A 20,718-nucleotide genomic window follows, 5' to 3' on the forward strand; every position below is an offset into this window, starting at 1 on the left:
AGGACACCTGAAGGCAGCAGCAGTCAACCACACCTGGTTAATCAGCGGATCATGGGACTGATTGGGCGGCTCATATAGGGAGGAGGCGGAGCAGCGTCAGCCATCTCTCCTCTGTGACTGTGGATTCCTCATATCAAACATGAAGCTCCCGGGACTTTTGGCTGTGATTTTATTCGTCTGTACTAACCGGAGAAGCTCCGGCCTGTTCCACCCCAAACCGGCATGCCGTTACCCGCCGTCTCAGTGGTGTCGATCCCTGGAGATAGCAATATCATGCAATGTGAGTAGAATAAACACACTGGAATCTATATTTACACTCTTTAGCATTTGGCTCACAGCAAAATGCTTAAATAATTACATGAATAGTGAAAACCAACGCTCAGTGGCCCCAGTATTGGCCTAATTATGTTATTAGACAATAATGTAAAAGCAAAATAAATGCAATAAAAGCTAAATATAGAGGAATTTTATCTTTTACTAGGCCTAGGCTATATTATTTCTGGATTATCTCTGTAAGTGGGATGTACGTTACTTAGGCCTATTGATTAAAATGTTAAATATTTGTTTTTATATATTTAATATGAACCATGAACACCATAATAATATGAGCGTCGTTGTTCCAAACATGAAAACTTCCTGTCTGTTTTAAATGAGAGTCATGCTTCAGAAATTGAACACCAATGGTTCTTCATGTGACCGGCAGAGCAGCTCTGGGTCAAATCACACAAACACTTAATTAGTTTAAAGTTGAGTGAAAAAAAACAGGACAGTTTGTTTTACTTTGAACGTTAAGCTTCACAGTCTGTGTAAAATGCCATAAATAAAATGCCTATTGGCAAGACACCAGAGGCTACAGTGATGTCTTAAAAAAATGCTGGTTTGACACCCTAATGGTAAATTTACAATGGAAAAAAAGCAGGTAGAAGCTGTAATCAGTTAGCCTAGAACTCTAGACGCACCCTAGCGGCAGCAAATGTAATTCTTGATGTGAGTCTGGCTTGTCCGGCTAGTAATCCGTGAATCAAACAGTCTTTACATGTTCTAATGTTTTGTTTTTAAACCAAACCGTTGCATTTATTCCTCACCCTTGGAAAAAACAGGATCTGCTCCGCTCTTATCTAACCCTTATCTTATCGGTGGATGGATAAACAGTTTTTTGTGGATATAGGATTGGCAAAATTTTAACCTATAAATAGATTTTGTTTACTTTTCGCTTTCTTAAATCCTTTTTTATTGTGATGAAGAACATGGTCACAAAGCTAGAAAATGTATGAAAATTTAAAATGTACAGGGTTCATATGTCTTTGCTTACTAAACCTGTATCTCATTTATAAATTTATGATTTTGGAATCAAAGGTTATGGTCTTGTTTGTTTTTTTTTCTCCTGATGTAGGTTCAGAAACAATGTATGGAGGTGAATGCTATCAGACCAAACCAGACTGTTCCTCCAGTATCTGTCACTCTGTACTATGAGAGTTTGTGTCCGGACTGCAGAGTCTTCATCACCCAGCAGCTCTTCCCTACCTGGACCATGCTGCAGGACATCATGGCTGTCACTCTGGTCCCGTACGGTAACGCTAAGGTACACAAAGTGTGTGTGTGTGTGTGTGTGTGTGTGTGTGTGTGTGTGTGTGTGTGTGTACTTGTGTACTTAAAGTTGACATTTCTCTTGTAGGAGATTCCGTCAGCAAATTCTCCCTTCACATGTCAGCATGGAGAGCCTGAATGCATAGGAAACATGATTGAGGTTTGAATGTTTCATCACCTGCACTGTAGCTCTGTCACATTTCAATTAATACTACACAACATGATGACTTGAGATTGATTGATCTGTTCCTCAGGCCTGTATCCTCCATCTAACGGGACACTCAGCATTTCAGATCATCTACTGCATGGAGTCTGCTACAGATGTTCTCGATGCTGCCCAGCCTGTGAGTATCTACAAAACAAATGAAGTATTTCCCTTATTTGCACAAGACACAGGCGGTGAGATTGTCAGACAAGTTTAATAAAAAAACTTTTATTCAAATCTAAACATTTGTAAATAAAAAGTGTGTCCCTGAACGTATAAAACTTTCAAAATATGAAGTCTGCACACGTCTGTCTACAGTAGAGTTAACGGTGACGAGGCCCTAAAGGCTCTTGCATTAATGGATGTGTGCTGATGCTCTCTAAGTGTCTCCAGCTGTATGCTCCCTCTGTCTCCTGGTCGAGTGTTAACTCCTGTCTGAAGGGAGATCTGGGACTCCAGCTGATTCATGCCAACGCTGCCATGACCAGAGCGCTGAACCCCCATCACACACACGTCCCCTGGGTTACTTTCAATGGGGTAATATAAAGTTTTTTTTTTTTTTTTTTTTGTTTTTTTTTTTTGGGCTAAAAAGGCAAAATTACAAATTTGAATGAATTTGTAATGTTTAAATAATTTAGTCACAAGTTTTATTTCAATTCCAGCCTTGATAATGAAGTAATATGTCAAAGAAAACCGGGCGTAGTAGCAAAGATGCGCTTTTAGTAGTCAATCTTCAGAACATTACAGTTTCGCCACTGCACCCAGACATTAACATCCACTGTCGCATAATTACTTAGCAGATTATAAGTGCCGTTGCATTTTCTAGCACTAGCTGCAGTCTTGTCCAAAATCTACATTAATTGTGTGAATGCTGACTTTCTTTGGTTGCCTCTAACTTCTGCATACGTTCAGCTACAAAAACTTTCAAATATCAAAATGTTCACCTCTTTAAGCAAATGATGGGACTTTTTCAACACTTGTTCTATTTATACTTTTTAAAATATTACGCTCTTTTTGTTTATTTATTTTTTTTTACAATTGACGGTCAATGAGAGCTGGCTTCAAATCCTCTTCTACTTCAAAAATGCTACATCTACTTCATACTTTCTCCTGCAGACACCAATCAAACTTTAAACCATTCACAAAAACTTCAGCTATTAGGCTCTATCTCAGCAGTTTGGGGGGGGGGTCACCCAACTTTTGTATTTATAGGGTTATTTCAAAGTGGCTTGTTTGGTGCATATTTTTCCATGTAGCTCTGTCTCGACCCTCCTTTGCTACCAGATGGGTCTGACCCATGAGTTTGCTGTGGGGCAGGGTGAGCACTGCCCCCCTGGTGGCTGAAACTCTGGTGGCTCATTAAAAAATGAGTGGAATAATTGCATCTGGCATGACCAGATATTTTATAAATATCTTAAATAACCCAAAACCACTAAATGGTGGTAGGTAATACAGCAGGACGCAAAACGAAAATGACACTGAAAATGTTGCTAGTCTGGACATCTTACTGTGCCAAGTTTGCAATAAAGGTTTCCTAAATGCCATGTATATACATTTGATGTCAGCTTACTAATTGATTGCGGGTTTTGTGTAGATTTGGATTTACGTTTATTCCATTGTTTAAACGGCGAAGTGGAGGAAGCCTACTGACAAGTCCATAGCAACCAGTTTGTGTTGAATGTTACCCAGTGTCCTTTGCTTAATGGTCTCAATGTTTTATTTCATGTGAATACTAGTTTACTAGAGGAGTAACTTAGTATTTGAAGTGTGCATTTAGTTTCCATGCTTGAGTTTCCACAACATTAGTGAGTAAATCTACCACACCATAACAGGAGTGTGACGTGTAAGCTGAGAATGCAGAGGTTTAGTTATGCCATTGCTGTAAAAAAAACAAAAAAAACAATGGGAATCTGTAGATCTTTGCCAAGTGCAAACCAGTACAGAAAGTATCGATAAATTGTGTTTTTTTTTTTTTTTTTTTTTTTTTTCTTTAATCGTTTCATAGAGTCATAGAAAATTTACTAGCAAGGGGAGGGTCCTGTCTATTTTGACTAAAGGTCCCAAAACTCCTCCGGTGGCCCCTGAAATAAATAACTAATAGTCCCTTATACATTTTGCTCGGGGAGCTTCCAAATGACAACCGTTCCAAATCTTCCTCCATTCGCTGCCCATGTTAAACATGAAAAACCTTTACACTTCCACGCAAAGCACTTTTTTTGAATCTATCTATGTCCACCTTTTAATTTTTTTTTTTTTCACGTAAATTTTATATCCATATGTTCCCAAAGGACTAGCAGCGCTGAAGATGAGGTCATTTCACTTATGCCACCTACTGTATAGTTTCGGCTGTCTGAGCCTCTCGTTCACAGGTCGCTCTCGTCCCTTAATGGCTGTTTACGAACATGGCCACTGATTAGTAAGCATGACTCAGCATTTTTGCCAGCGACTACAGACAGTAATAGGTTGCTCGCTTGCCACTGTTGTAACACCTACAACTTTCATACAATATGGCCATTAGTCAACTTTTAAAGATTAATTAATTAAACGGATTATCACTTTTCCACATTTCTTACAACTTCACCTTCTTACACATTTTAACCAGCAATCCAGTTTAGCTTTAGCATTAGCTTTTCAAATAAACTTAATTATTCCCAGTTTTTTACACAGTAGTGTTATTCAACTTGTCAATGAAATTCATACAAATTAAAACAATTGCCACTTTTCCAACTACTTCAACTTCTTACAGATTTAAGCTATTAATCCAGTTTAGCTTTAGCTATTCAGCATTCACACAATGATTATCTAACAAGTGTCATTCATCATAGAAATGTAGTTTGGGATTATACTGTACATTACTTCTGAATGTCTTTCTGTAGCCAAGAGCTGCTGAGGAAGCTTTAAAATTCACATGTAATGAGGACTAAGTTGTATAAACTGTTTCAGGAATACACAGAGAATGAGGAGAAGACCATGTCGTCCCTTTTCCACTTGGTTTGCCAACTCTACAAGGTGGGGACTTGTTAGTTTTTCTTTTTTCTCGTCTCTACTGTGACTCTACTTTGGGATATTGGAGGTATCCGTGCTGGTAGAACTGTACAGTATGTAAGGACCTTTTGGGGAATCTTCTCACAAGCTAAATGTTTTTTTTTTTTTTTTTTTTTTAAAAAGATTATAAATTCTTTCTCCATTACTGTTCAACCTGACTAAATGTTTCAGCACAAACATGTTTTAGTTTATGTCAGTTATTAACCTTTAGTGTCATGTTTGTGTGCTGTAATGTGACTGTGTTGTGTCTTCAGGGGGTGAAGCCTCCAGCCTGCACTGGAGCTCCAGTCAGACTGAACAGAAGCTTCTGCTAAACACTACAAAAACAACTTAACGTGTGGAAACGGCAAATCACAACAAAACCGTACCAAACGCCATCTGAGTCATATTGACATGTTTTGTTTGTAGTTAAAAACTATGTGACTCTGAGATCATACAGTGGGTTTTTATTTGAAAGTGGAATAAATCTGTCTCGTCTTCCACATACTGTAGTTCTTGACTGACATTTCCATTTCAGGAACCTGGGTTTTATGGTCTATGAACAAAAAAACAGCCTGTTTGATTTCCATATTTTCTTTATTGGCATTTTCAATTTAAAACACCCTGAACTTCCGACAGTCTTTTGGCTTAAAATGAGAAACCGTTATTTTCTTTGACAAACATTGGAGTGGCAGATGTATACTTGTAAAGCATACTTGATTTTTAGGCTTCAGAACATAAAATCTAATGTTACAGTACTTTGTCTTGACAGACATGTTTGAAGAATAAATATCTTTATAGAAGTTTGCACATCACAGAGGCTGAGAAAACAGACAGCATGAACATGTAATGTTGGCAGTATCAGCGCGACACAATAACAGCGTGCAGGGACTTTCCTGTTCGTCAACACATTAACACCGTATAGCACTGATTTCTTCCTGTAGAGAGCCACGCCCATGCTGCTGTGTTTTAACATGCCGATGTAACGCCTCTGAAAACTGAAATCAATTGTTAAATGTTTCAAATCCACAGTAATCCCACATGATGAAAATGCCCTGCTGACTTTTTTTTTTTTTTTCTTTCTAGTAAAGTGATGCATTTTCTTGCTTCAAAATAGAGGAATTGTATAGTGAGAGCTTAAAATTATAGACTCTGTTGTACATTGCTTTTCTGTTCAGCCATGGTGACCGTCACTGCTTGTGCAAACTACCCAGGGCTAGTATTTTATACAAACGGGAAATGTCAAAACTCACTTCCTGTGCTGCAGGAAAGCTAATGGACAGCTGCTGGGTTATAGCGGTCACATAGAGGGAAGCACAACATTTTTAGATTAAAATGCCATTACTTTCTGATACTTAATCAAGAACATACTTTGTGAAAACATGTTTCAAACAAATCTTAAGAACCAGAGGTTTTAAAAGAGAATTTTCTTTTTTGATTGGCTGTGGCATACTATGGTCTGTCTGAGCTCCTTCATCCTCAACATTTTAACTAACTTGAGGAAATGTGCGTTTTAACAACGCTAGGAAGGTACTTTAAGTGCATACCAGCAGTCTGAATTAAAAGCTCCAGTGACCTCAGTGGACTAGAGGTTTATACTGCAAACACATTTAAATATTACAGCCATTTAGTACCAAGACCCAAAGCTTGGATAGGAAGAGGAAGCTTAATGATTACAGGACCACAGACCACATTTTCGGATTAAATCCCAGGTACTGTATGATGCAGTCTTCATTACTATACAAGACAATATGAAAGGGTTTCATGTAAAACAACAAATAAAGGTTTGTCGAGGTGATGCCAAAGAAAAGGCCATAAGGGTTTTCAGGGCAATCTGCCAATTAGATTGACATTTCTTGTGCGAAAGTATAAACTTTAGCCTGTAGATGGAGGTAGAGGGAAGAACCAGAACATTTGATCCAAATGCTCTGCTACTGAGGTTTACATGGCATTTTTCAGCCTGGAGTTTTGAGGGATTTTGAAACTAGAAGTTAAAGTGTGCAACCAGCGAAACAAAAACTTTACATAATGTTTTACTTATAGATGTTTGTAGCTTATTTTGCCATTTGATTATTTTCACAGCTCATACACTAAGAATATGTATGAGGACAAAAATAGAATAAAGCTGCTGTAATGAGAAATGTAAAGTTTCATATATATATATATATATATATATATATTTATATTTTTTTAAGCCTGGAAAGGAGCAGTTTTGTTTTTGCTTTTCAAGAACGGCGAAGCAGACAATGCTCTGAGGCTCAGCATGTTAAAAACAGCATAATGGTCCTTTAACACTAGGCTCCAACCACATCCATATCACATGTAAGGCTAGCTGAGTTAATGAAATACTGTTAGACTGGTGTTTTCTACGACTGCCTGACCAGGAAGTGCATCATATATTTGTGTAATGCTTGTTTGCTTCCTGGTCTTTCTACCTCAGTGACAAACACTGCTCTAGACTGAACGAAGACTCCTGAAACTAAACACATTCTTACGTCCCAGCTATCTGAATAGGAAAGGGCTGAACAGACTGATCATGAGCTGCACAAAATCTAATAAACTGTATGCTTTAAATACTGGTAACACGTATCATTCATAAAAACTAACACTATAAAGTCAGTGACTTCGATACAATCATCAGGTTAAAATCTCTAGTGTAAAAATGTACAGCATTGTAGGCTGGCAGGTGTTTGTGTGTTTTCAACACTTATGGCACACAGTTATCCCAGTCGAGCACTATCTATCGAATAAGACGGATAACCTGATGGAACACAATCTGTTTAGGTTGATCTGATTTATTTCTGTCAGCAACCTCTGATCTCTACGTCAGCTCCTGTCAGCAGGGCAGGGACACAACACCATGGTGACTTATTTGGAATTATAAGATCCTAATAGAAAATAGTACATAGTTTGCACATAACTCTTTTCCACATACTATTTGTGCCACAAACTTTTAAAAATATTTTACTGTTTAAAATAAATTGAACTTGAACCTCAAGAAACTAAAGTGCAAAATAGTTTAAACGGGATCAAAACAGGAGTCTTATAATTCCAATATCTGACTAACCAGAAGGTTGTGAATTTTGTTGTTGGCCAACTAAGTTTTTTCTTTCTTTCATTCTGAATCAACCAACAAGTGAGTTTCCTGCCCTGCTTTCTGGTACCTTGGGTCAAACAGCCCGTACTGTTCTGTCTGTGTGATCAGTAGGCCTACAGTGGATGAAGCCCTTTGTGTGACTGAATAGAAGAGCTGAAGAGCAGAGACGGTAAAGTGCTACTGCGGACTGGAGGCACCCTGATAAAAAAATGCTTTTCAAGCACATAAACAGAGACAAGACAAGCAAATGTACAGAACCCTAAAACAATGACCCCATTTCAAATAATCTCAGGTAAAAAAATAAAGCCCAAACTAATTATACAGGTGGTGTCTTTTGTATTTTCAACAAGTGAGACTGGGGTACAGTCTTCTTCAGTGTTTAATCTTTGTGGTGCTACAAGCTGGTTTACATATATATTATTTGATTGCTTCAGTTGCCAAATTTTATATTAAAGGGTTTTAATTAAATGTAGAGACACACAGGTTAAAGTCTCAGATGTCTCTGGTTTGGAGGTAAATCAAACATGAAAGAGAGTTTGGGGTCGAGGGTCAGGTCAGGGGAGCCCACTACGTCCGTGCTACATTAGATTTATGTTTCTCTTCATACCCTGAGGTTTAGGTCCATCGATCATGTCATCTACATTCTGTATTTGGTAAAATTATTCATCTCTCACATCATTCTCAAACAAAGAAATCATACTAATACTTATTCCAACCGGACTCAGTAATTTCTTATCCTAAATTAAAACTACGGTGCAAAATAATTTCCAAGACCCTGTCAGACCACCGGGGTTCTCATTCTCACGTCTGAATGTCACACACAGTTATTGGAGGAAGACATTTCCTTTACCTTTTGTTCTTGTTCCAGTATCCCGCCTTGGCTCCACTCTTCTTCCCAGGTAAAATGCAGCTGTCTTTGTCTGGGACACTGAACTGAAGCTACAACAAAGCAGGACGGGACACAAAGGCCAATCAGGCTCCGAAAGAGGGGCTGAAACTATTCTCTTGGTTAAAATATAAGATAAAACAGTTCTCCCAAGTGGGTGTCTCCAGTGTAAAGGGACTGTAGTGATTTTACAGACTTTATTGGTAAAGGCCTGCCCTGCCTCCGTCTCTCCACATCCAGCACTCGTGTCTCTCGGGCGGGGCAGGTTGTGCTGGTTGTTACGTGCCCATACGTAGGCACTCCACCCCGTCGCTCTCCTTGCTGAGTTCTCTGTCGCCGCCCTCCCGCCCCGGGGAGGCCAGCGTCCTGTGGGGGCTCCGCACCGACATGGCAGCCAGATTCAGGGTCCGAGACGGGTGAGGCGAGGGGGGGCGGTACCTGCTGCTGCTGCTGCTGCTGCTGCTGCGGGGGTCTGGGGACAAAGAGGGGGAGGGGGAGTCCCGGTGCCACTTCCCACCCAACTGGGACTCCTCCTCTAGGGGGCTCTCCAGGTCAGACTCCCCCTCCTCCTCCTCCTCCTCTTCCTCCTCCAGAGTGAGTTCAAACTGGAACTTGTCCCCTCCTCCTCCTCCTCCTCCTCCTCCTCCTCCTTCCTCCTCCTCCTCCTCCTCCTCCTCCTCCTCCTGAAGGCACGGCCCCTCCTGCTCCCACAGCTCCTCCCCCTGGTATCACCTCCACATGGTGCTCCTCCGGGCTGGACGGCGATGGGCTGCGGGGGATCATGCTCTGGTACCACTCCCTGTTGTCCTCCAGCGTGTCCAGGATGTCTTGGGCGTCAGGATGCACCAAGTCCGCCCATGTCTCCCACAGAGGGTGGACAACGTAGTCAATAAAGCCCACCTAGTCATAGAAATAATATTGATAATAACAATAACAAACACACCAATATGACAGGAGTAAAATACGTAAAAAATAAATATAAAGCTTGTTTAGTGAAGACGAGGGCTGCAAAGATGCTGATGCTGACATTTTGGATGAATATGAATGGACAGGGGGGTAAATATCTGGGTATCATTTTATTACTTGAAGCTAGTTGATCTCAAGTGTGTGGCCTCTATACCACAATGTCTGTAGTGAAAGGTTACAGGTTAACCACATATATTGCTAATGGAGTAAGTATGCATATGTACGCCTCCATGAAATGGAAACAATATGTGATGCAAAGTATAGTTTTGAAAATAATTTGTGTTTGCAATTACATTTTGAAGATCCCTATGAAAGCCATCTGATTTAGAAATATAAATTTATGTGTGTTTGCTGTCTTGACTTGATAAAAGTAATTTTATTCAAATATGTGGAACATTTGTTGTTTGTATCAATTACAAAATAATGATCTCACATGCTGCTCTGATGTTAACGTGAAGGTTGAAAAATAACCTTAGAAGTTTATAACATTTCCCTACATCCCTTGTGTCAGGGGGGGGCGTTACCTGGTTCTTCTCTATAGAGGCGTTGTGTTTGTCACACATGGGACTGATCTCCATGCCTTTGTCCCGCTCTCGGTCTCCCTGGGTGAAGAACTCCACCATGATGCGGTCTGTCCACTGGCGGTAAATCTCCAGCGGTTTGGTTGGGTTGCTCAGGTCGGCACAGTGTACCATGTTCTGCAGAACCTGGACGAGACAAGTCAGACTCTGCTGGTGATGTGTCCTGTTTTCAAAACCTCACCAACAAATACTCAGAAATAGCAGCAGTGATGTGAAATGTAACTAGCATTCCTTTTATTTCACATATAGATTTTTTTTAAACCCTGTCCTGACTCTAACAATACCACAACAATCCACAGTGTGCAATGACCACTATATGTCCAGCAGGCTGCAGCACTTTCACACACTAACTCCCTCGTTGAACATACAAACAAGTTAGTTCGGAAAACATGCTGCTGCCAAAGTCTGAGATCTATACTGCTTATTATTTACTGCTCACTCTGAGTATTTGTTTAAGTATTAAGTTTCTGGCGACAGATTAATAATCCATGACTCAAACAATGATGCTGCAACGTAAAATTAATTTTTATTGAGACTGAAAAGTGAACAAAGAAATAAAGTCTCAGCTGTTCATCATAATGTTTATAATGGATTTTATGTAAAATATCTAACTGTATTATCATTGCATGCTAGTTAGCAGGTGGTACACATTTATAATTACTGTACAGTCAAATAGCTATATTTTTCTTTTTTGTCAGTATGTTTTTTTTTTTATATCTATATTTACACATATTTATATATTTAGTGTCAGCAGGCGGCGTTCTTACCTGGATGCGATCAGAGTAGTTGTCGAGCAGCAGGACTCCCAGACTGGTCACCTTCTTGGTCTCCACCATTGTTTTCATATCCGCCAAGAAGTTCATGTGTTTGGACATATCAGTGGCAAGCACCTAATGAAGAGATTAAACACATCATCCAACAAATGACGCATGTTCGTGCTTCCCGTCTGTGTCATGTGGCTTCTTTGTTTCCTATATTTCTAAAAACAACTGGATCTGTTGGCTTTTAACGGATATTGGAGTGTTGTAAATGATGCACAAAGTGTGTATATGTATGAACTGTTTGTCTTGCGTGAGTGAGTGACAGTTTGTGTTTATTTGTCCTTGCACTTCAGCAAATGTAGCTACCATTGCAAAGACTTACTAAATCTGGTTCTGAAATAAACAAAGACACCCTGTTCTCTCAGTTCTCTCCCTGCTGCAGTCCTGAGTTATAGCTGTGGGTATCTGGGTCCTGAGTCTGGTTTGGCCCAGTTTGGCACAGAATCACTGTCCTCAGGTTTTCATTTCAATTTTAAACATTTGGGTTCTTGAGTCTTTTATTGGTCTGAGGTTATTCAGTATTTTCCTTGTTAATACAATTAAAACACACTACACATAAGCTTCAAAAGCAACACTAACAAAATAAAACACTTATGGGACTTATGGAAGCTCTAACTGACCATCAACTGTAACTGTCCGTTTTCTCATACATAAACTACATGATGATAATTTGCCAGCAGCCTTTTCAAAGTAGCCTGTGAACAGATAGACTGTATAAAGCTGCTGTATCAGCAGAATTTTACTGTACATAAACTTTACTGAACCATGAACAAAACATTATGAAAAACCATATTGTAAAGTGAAAGTTCAGGTACAGCACGGGGAAAAAGGACATCAATATGTCATGTACAAAGTGCAGCAGTCTCACCATGTCGATCACCATCTTTCGGAGGGAGTCTTTCTGTTTCTTGCTGAGGTTTTGGAAGATGTCACAGTTGTCTTCTTGCAGCAGTTTGAAGCCCACAGCGAGGTGGTGATTCTCCAGCACCGAGGCATCGTTGTACATCAGTGCCAGCTCTGAACCTGCAGAGATGTGGTTCGAAATTGTTAAAACTGTACAACAGGACACCTAGAACATAATTCTAGCTCATTTGAATAAGGGCTTATGGTAGCACTGTCTAAATGAGAGCCTCTGCCATACTGTACATAATACATAATAACCCAGACCCAGTTTAAGTGCAGCTTAAGTAAAAAGAGTTAATATATTATTACACACCACAAAAAAAAAAACATAGATATTTAAATATGTATATATTCACCATAGAAAATAATGTAAATAAAAAAAGAATCTGTGAGAACACCTCGTCAAAACCCTTCTTTCTCTGTGTACCTTTTGAAAACCATATTTTTGTATGTATTTTTTCTTCAGGTGAATAAAATGTTGATTTTTTTTTTGTTCTGAAGCATGTTGTGGTGGTTGTGTGCAGAGACAGAGAGGAACCTACTGGTGTTTATCAGGAACTGGTTGGTGACTCCTGGGTGGTCGACATCATGGATGGCACTAGCAAACAGAACAGCCATGATCTCCAGGTCTGTGAACACCGCCTGGGATAAACAAAGAATAGAAAACACATTCATTCAAAACGATACACTGATATTATATTGTAATTATAAACTACAACAACAACAACAATAGTCTATATCAATGACGTTTAAATTCCGGATTGGTCAGGTGCCGCCAGAAATTCCACCCCGATGTCCCCCATGTCGGGTGGATGTCTGTTACCGTCCACTTTCTTTGTGTTGGCATTTTAAACTCCGGTCGATTTATGACGACTAGGGTTAACTGCTCCTCATGTCTCTGCAGGGTAAATCAGCTAGCTAGACCATCTGTCCAATCTGAGTTTTCTGTTGCACGACTAAAACAAGCAAAACAAGTTTCTTCCCGAGGCTATTTTGCAGAAGGCGCTGTTGCTAAGCGCTGCCCAAGACATTTGTGATTGGTTTAAAGAATGAACCAGAGCATGTTTTCCTCTCATGCTGGAATGCTGTGTGGACTAGCCAGGCCCTCCTCTGCAGCGCTGTGGCGGAAGGTCTGGCAATGCGAGACTACAACAACAACAACAGCTTCCTCAGCTCACCTCTAAAGCAGGGGTGGACAGGAGGACGTGGGTGGACTGCACCACATCAGCTGCATGAATGTTGTTGTGATAAGCTACATCTGCATGGTAGTGGTCCTCCAGGGTCATCATTAAGGTGATAAAGGTGTCATTTGGGATCTTAAAGGTTTTCAGAAGGTCTCTCTCCTGGAAGGGTACAGAGGAAGAGAAAAGAGTAACATCAACCACAAATACCAGTTTTTCCTCTTCTGTTGGTTTAATTCAAATGACTGGGGAAGTTGCCTTAAATTTGCCTGCAACCAGCAGATTCTTTTGTAAACTAACTTGGCGGGTAACAGCGTAAAATACACAGTAGAAGCAGACAAACTTCACAGCGACAGCAACTTCTTCACAACATTTATACCTATATAACCGTATATCATGCGAAAAACTGAATTTATAACTTCTAAACTTTTATAATGTATCAAATTCTCATATTTTTTAAAGCAGACTGCGCTGAGGGATCCTCCTACCTGAAAGATGGAGTACATGATCACCGTCAAAGGGCGGTTTCCAGAAAATTCTGCTATCTTGAATACATCCAGACCCCAACGATTAATCTCCTCGACCTCCTAGAGAAGTAAAACAGAACACCTTTAAGACACTGTGTGCGTGCGTGCGTGTGTGTGTGTGTGTGTGTGTGTGTGTGTGTGCCCACCTGGGCCAGCAGGCTCTCGTGTGGTGTGCTCACTCCAAAGCGGGGGATGCAGGTGGGTGCTAAGCTGGGGCTCTGTGTCACCTTTTTCACACCACTGATCTGTGACATCGGCCTCTTCTTCTTCTCCTCCTTAGAAGGTGGAGACAGGATCTCCACATCATGCTGTTTCTCTGCAACAAATACAAACATACATAGATGCATACTGTTGTATATAATGTATGTGTCTGTCTTCAAGTAATTTTAAATATTCAGACCCAATTGGTCCACTTTTGCTATACTGTCACAATGTCAATGGGATAGTGTCACATTCAAGCTGGTATCCACACTATTACTCTTAGATAATTTAGAGTTCTTATAGAGCTGTTGATGTTTTTAAAATACATGACCACCTATTAAATTAAACAAATGTAGCTTTGTGTCGGAGATGTGAAAGTTTTCATGCACAAATGTTGAGGAAATATGACCTGACTCTGCTTACACATTACATTACATTACATTACATGTCATTTAGCTGATACTTTTATCCAAAGCGACTTACAATTAAGTGCTTTCAACTGTGGAGGTTCAAACTCTAAACAACAAGTAGTAAGTGCAATGCATTAGCTTTAAATAAGCAAAGCTACAAAGAGACATATGAAAGTGCAGGGTTTTTTTTTTTATCCAAGGTGTAGTCAGAAGAGATGTGTTACACGCACCTAGGCTGTTAACAATCAATGATTTCCATAAGTTATATTCCATACTGTAACATAAATCATACAATGTTTTTATTAGTTACACATTCAATGTGCCCTCCTCTTTTCCTCTTCTCTCATCTGACTGAAACAATGCCTCACCTCACCTCAGCTTTGGTGGACAAAGATTTTAAAGGGTGAGCTTCTTGTCAGTGAAGACTTCAATTCCTTTGCCTGCTGTCTGACGATTTGAAGGGGACCTGTCTTTCTTGACCCATGAGTGGGTGTCTTTGCATCAATGGGGTTTTGTTGGGAATGCGCAATCAGCAGTAGTAAAGTGCATGATGTCTGCTATGTCTGTTATTTTTTTAATGTCTAATTTTGAGTGTCTAATCCTTATATTACCAATAGAATTACAGTACAGTTACTATTGGTGCTTCCACCAACTACGGCTGCTACCTCTACTACTGCTACAATCCTGCTACCATCAACTGCACCAGCTGATACAAATTCTACTACTAATACTGCACCTGCCACTACTGCTACTTTACTAATACTGCTGCTGCTAACACTACAACAGCAGGATCTACAACTACTAGTTGTACAAGTGTAATTACTACTACCACTACTGAACTATGGCTGTTCCTCAACTGTTACCACCGCTGTCACTATAACTGCTACTAACATGGTACAACTAAAACGCCAAGTACTAGCAATATGTTCATGTAGTTAAACATACAGCTCGTAAACACGTTTGCACACGTGTGCATTACTGTACATATACTGTATCAGATGTAGTGTGTTATAACATGAAACCCTTTCTCTACAAAGCACTGACACATTAAGGAGGCCAGTATGAATAAAATCACAAGCTATCAATGAATTAGAAACCAACTGATGACAAATGATATGAATCTATTTGTACGTAATTTCGGCTGAGGTAAGACAGTCAGGCTAAAAGATCTGTTCACAAGTGAAGATGGTGTCACATACTGATCTTCAGCTGTAGATAAATGAGTTATTTTCACTATATCAACGCAACAATGTAATTTGGGTAAGCATGCATTTGTGCTTCGTTTCAGCTTAACAGTCAGAATCCATTTTAATGAACTAATGAACAAATAGACAATAGTGGGTTTGAAAAAGCTTAATCTACAGGTTGGAGATTTATTTTCTCACCCAAAGCGGAGCTCGTAATCCTTTAAGCAAAAAAACATCAAAGCAAGGTTCCAGTATCAACACAATCTCCATATGACTTGTTGACACAAAGGTGCTGTCCCAGCAGACACGATAGTGTTGAAAATGACTCATCCACATTTGCACAAACCAAGGAACCAATGATCCCATTTTGACATCACAGACAGCCTGCTTTACCTCACGTCCACATATCATCCTTAGTATTTCACATCCACGTTTTTTTTAGCGCGGCAGGAATGATTGCTTGAACAATATCCAGACCTGAACCCAGATACAAGCACACGCCACCATAAGGATGCAGAGCAACCTGAGTGGCAGCAACACACGAGGCACGGTCTGGCCTCTCTCACCTCTCTCACAGTGCCTCCTCTTCCTCACACCCAAAACCATGGTGTTCATTTCCAAACACAGCCGGGCTTGACGCCGGGGCACTCATGTCAAAACGGCAACAAACTGACAGCTCCATCTTTGTTCGGCTGGACCTCCATCCTGCCGACAGGGCTGTTGAAGACTGAGCCTCCTATTGATGCAACACGCCGTCTAATAATATTGCACCCTGTTGCTACGACAACGCCACACAATGTGTCCGGGAATGCTGTCTGTCGCCGCGCCTCCTTCTCTTTTAGGGAAGGAAAAATCCTTACCTTCTCCATCCCTCCCTAATAACAATCAGTCCTCTCTCCTTCTTCCTCTCCTTTAGAAACATGCTCTCTTCATATTTTCATTTAAAAAAATGTTCCTCACATTAACAATTCCTCCCTCCTTCTCTCTTCCCTTGCCTTCAAAATGCTGAAATGCTCCTCTCCCTGTTTCTTCATAAATCATCCAGCTTCCCTTCCTTTCCTTCAAAACAACCTCTTCCTCTCCCTTTAAAAAAAAATCTTTTATTTTAGCCTATATCTTTTACTCACTTCCTTTTAATTTCCTCTTTCATCTAATCCCTTTTTAAACCCTTCTCTCCTCATTTTGTCTTGACTTGAAAAATCCTTCTCTCCTTGGTTTACTTTTAAAAACCCTTTTTTCCTTTTCTGCTCGACTCTTTCCTGCCCTTTTTTGAAATATTGCTTTTTCTTTGCTCAAATAAATAACAAGTAAATTATTTCTCATACTTCCCCCACCTCATATACTGTACATCATGCCATGCTAACATTTACATATGTTAAAAAACTGTTTGGTGTAATGCTCATAAAATACCACTGACAGCAGAACAGTCAATAAAGCAGGTGATGCAATTATGCAAATTATTTTCTTCTTGTTAGTATAGTAGCTGGACAGCACCACAGACACAGACATCTTTGGGATACTACCAAATGTAATTTACTATATTTTAAGATATTTTGTTTGCACTCCATTTATATCAATGGAAGCTGACTAGGGATGGGCATGATTAATCGACGATCGATTGATTAAACTAATGCTGGTTGCGTTTCGTAGTGTGAGTCTTGAAGCAATTAAATAAATTTCACAGTGTGGCAGCAATTAAACATTTTACCACTCGGGGGCAATATTTGACTCCATACTCAGTTACCTGGCTGCGAGTTTCCGTTTTGCTTTCAAAAGAAATCATGAAGAGGACACGGCGAAGTGTGGCGTGGGAAAATTTAGATACATTTTTTTAACACGACTTAGTTCACTGCAAACACTGAGATGCCGTGTATAAGTACAACACGGCCATGACTCAAATGATGTAGCCTACCACTAAACAAAGTGTATCCGAGCCTGTTAATGTCGTTGGCGGCCGCGGTGCATCCTGCTGTCAGTCTCAACCTAGCATAAACTCGGTGTTAGCACGGAGGAGCTGCGATGCACAACGAGCAGAGCAAATTACCCAAGGGACCTGCAAGTTCATTGACATGGATAATGGAACCAGCATATCACATTTCGTCATGACGTACCATCACCAGACTGGTAGAAACTCACTACGAAGAATGGAATAAGGTTCCCCGGGCTGGCCAAGTTAGCGCGGAGATACCTGGTGCCGAAGTTGTATCTGAGTTAGCCTACTGGTTATTTTTTATTAGGCTTTATCCCGTGCCTTGGATAGCTTTGAGTTACATTCTGTTTAAAAACGCCAGCTCGCAGCTACAGGTTCTGCTGCTTCAGAGCGCTGCACCGCAGCGCATATATCTAATCTATATCTATATCTATAACCTCCAGTTTAACTGCCACAAGTTGTTCTTGTAATTAAGATCTCATCGAGGAAAAACACGCTGTATTTTGTATTTTCATTGCATTTTTAATGTATAAAAAGTTAAATAAATAATGCATTTTAATATAAAAATATTAATGATTAATCGATAGTTGATCGTTAATTCTCCCGATGACGACGAAGAAAATTTAATCGAATGCCCATCCCTAGAGTTGACCAAATATTAGAAACACCTCTAAATAAAAGGCAATCCAATTTGAGAGCACCACAAACTAAAACCTCCAAAATGAGCAGCTGAATCAACATCGCTCTAAAAATTATAAGTTGTCTGAATGTAGAATTCTTTGTATTAGCCTTCATCAGTTTTAGTTAACTGGATACTATATGAGTATGCATAAAGAGAAACATACAACTTCCCTTCCACAAAATAAGTGTCTTTTCATTCATTTATATCTGGCATTAAAACTCACCTAGGAAAGTGTTGGAGATGTACTCTGACACCTGATTCCCTGAGCGGCTTGTCACTGATAGCTGCGTCAGCTCACGGTTTAGCATCCTCTTAAACTGCGTAGACACAACAAAACCATCAACAAAAAATGTGGTAAGTTCAGGTACGACTGCAGACAAACATGTAAAAATATGTACACAGATAAGGTGTATGTGTATCCTGTTTATACATCAATAAACTTAGTTGTGATACCTTTATATACCTAAACACATGAGACCATGCTGAGGTATTGTGTTTCAACAAGCTAAGGCCACATTTCCCAAGATCCCTGTGTTGTTCCTGCCCCCTTCCTCTCTTTGAAGAGGGTAATTATGTTGCAAGGGATTTCACAAATCATCTATTAAAACTCAGTTCTACAGGCAATGTATATACTATGTAGATTACATTCATATTTTGTCATTACTTTGCTTTTACTGACTATGTCCTGTGCTGCTTTGATTACTTTGTTTACATTCTTTTTCTTGTGTTTCATTAAAAAGAAAAGCACTTTTAAAAAGTGATATACATAAATTCGTACTCTAAGAATATGATAAAAAAGGTGAAGGGTTAGATGCAATATCAGTTTAAAAACAAATCTCAATATGTATCCACAATGAAATGGATGGAGGTCCGGATATGGGTTGAACCATGGTAAAATGTGTTTTGCTGTACATTGTTTAAAAGGCTCTTCATAAAAACATTGTCAGGCTGCACCTGCACCTTAATTTAACATATTTATATCAGTTGAAACAACTTTATAAAAACACAAGATTCTCTATCATCTTTGCTGTGGTTTGAAAGTGAAACCACAACATGTACTGTAGCGGGACTCCGGCATTGCAGCACGCGAAGACTGATGCTCACAGAACTGGTGTCATTTTAGCACATTTATTTCTATCTCTATAGTATAAAGCCTGCAATGCACGTTTACCCCCTTTTTAATGCATTATTGTGTGTGCGTGTTTTTTTAATAACACAAAGAAGCTGTTATATCTCTAACTGTGTTGTCTGTTTGCAGACATGCAGGAGAAATATGAACTGTGGTTGTAAAAGACTAGTGAAAGTTTTTTAAAACAAAAGTGTTCAATGTTCCCCCTGAGTTTTATCACAGCGGTAGCTTCCACACTGATTATGTAACAGCTTTAGCACATTGTAGCTGATGGAGGAGGGAGGAATCTGGGTGAGAGAGTGATGCTGCAGTGGCTATGTGACACACACATATGGGCACAAACAAAAATATAAATACTGACATGAAACATAATCCTGTAGCTTTGACCAAAATATGTCTCTGTCTTGTAGATTCTGAACACAACTGCTTCCTCTATCATGTTTTTCCTCAGGCTTTCTGCACTCTATTTCTCACATACACACACAATCACACACCTGTGTTTACAAATAGCATGCAACATATTCCTGCTGCTGTAAACCAAGCCACAGCTCTTAAATATGTTACATTACAAAAGCATGACAGCTACCCCCTCTAACATAATTTATTTTGCCTTTTTTCCTCTATTTTGGTTTCTCATACACACTCACACACATACGTGCATAGACACACAAACACAATCTCAACATTCAGCCCGTTTGTAAATCCAGTCCTGAGTCAGATCCGGCACACACGCTCACTCAGCATTCAGCCCCCGTGCAAACCCTGCACTGCCGATTAATAGATCTCAATGTAAACAAGGCAAGCCGGCAGCGCTCCCCTTCGCTCACCTGTCTGAGTCTCCAGCACAGACAAACACAGAGAGCCGATGCAGGCATGTCAACCCACGCATGTTGATGTAAGAGGTCACTTAAAATCCAAAACGACAAGCAGACAGATTTTATTTTTTAGTGACGGGCTGCTCACTCAGTTCTGCTCCACGCTCAGCAGGGACAATTTGAACATGAAAAGAAGTCCCTTTGGAAATAAAAGTTCCCATAGTCCCATGTGCTGTCCTGGAGGTGAGGGGGGATCGGGGGAAGGGTGGGGAGGGGTTAGGCGAGGAAGGTTGGGGTTGTGGTCTACCATCGGGGGAGAAAGGGTGTGGACTGCAGTCGCTCATCCGACTACTGTCACACACACTGTCAATGAAAAACATAAAGAGGGAGAGCGAGAGGCTCTGAGGAACTCCCCTCTCCCGCCCAGCATGCTGTTCCCCCCCCCTCTCTGTCCAATCAGATTCACCTGGCTTAAGGGGCTGGGTGAAGGATGGAGATCTGATTGGCTGACTGGGAGACGGAGGAGGACTGAGTTTAGCAGCCAGACGGTGGAGAGAAGCATGAAGGAGGGAAGTAAGGAGATGCT

The 20,718-nt window shown here is 40.2% G+C and overlaps 2 protein-coding genes across 3 annotated transcripts in view; one reads left to right on the plus strand and one right to left on the minus strand.

Moving 5' to 3' along the window:
* Positions 1-29: 29 nt before the first annotated feature.
* On the plus strand, positions 30-5,321 carry ifi30b (IFI30 lysosomal thiol reductase b). 2 transcript variants are annotated; one of them, XM_028587178.1, is made up of 7 exons: positions 30-280; positions 1,394-1,582; positions 1,676-1,747; positions 1,842-1,931; positions 2,186-2,329; positions 4,736-4,801; positions 5,092-5,321. In XM_028587178.1, exons 1-7 carry the CDS (start codon positions 140-142, stop codon positions 5,149-5,151), a joined length of 762 nt encoding a protein of 253 aa, XP_028442979.1. In that variant the 5' UTR covers positions 30-139; the 3' UTR covers positions 5,152-5,321. The 2 variants fall into 2 exon arrangements, with proteins under 2 accessions (XP_028442979.1, XP_028442978.1); XM_028587177.1 differs by having other exon boundaries at positions 39-280; positions 2,177-2,329.
* A 1,695-nt stretch (positions 5,322-7,016) lies between these two features.
* The window catches only part of pde4cb (phosphodiesterase 4C, cAMP-specific b), a 97,023-nt gene continuing 83,321 nt past the window's right edge, over positions 7,017-20,718 (minus strand). Inside the window, exons 9-18 of the mRNA XM_028586689.1 lie at positions 18,412-18,505; positions 13,925-14,094; positions 13,740-13,838; positions 13,249-13,413; positions 12,613-12,712; positions 12,036-12,190; positions 11,114-11,236; positions 10,290-10,472; positions 9,555-9,699; positions 7,017-9,427 (exon numbers count right to left, since the gene is read on the minus strand). Coding sequence (XP_028442490.1) covers positions 9,078-9,427; positions 9,555-9,699; positions 10,290-10,472; positions 11,114-11,236; positions 12,036-12,190; positions 12,613-12,712; positions 13,249-13,413; positions 13,740-13,838; positions 13,925-14,094; positions 18,412-18,505 — 1,584 coding nt within the window. The 3' untranslated portion in view covers positions 7,017-9,077. The remainder of the gene's footprint in view (positions 9,428-9,554; positions 9,700-10,289; positions 10,473-11,113; positions 11,237-12,035; positions 12,191-12,612; positions 12,713-13,248; positions 13,414-13,739; positions 13,839-13,924; positions 14,095-18,411; positions 18,506-20,718) is intronic.

This window comes from Perca flavescens, chromosome 9 (assembly GCF_004354835.1).
Source record: "Perca flavescens isolate YP-PL-M2 chromosome 9, PFLA_1.0, whole genome shotgun sequence".
Lineage (NCBI taxonomy): Eukaryota > Metazoa > Chordata > Actinopteri > Perciformes > Percidae > Perca > Perca flavescens.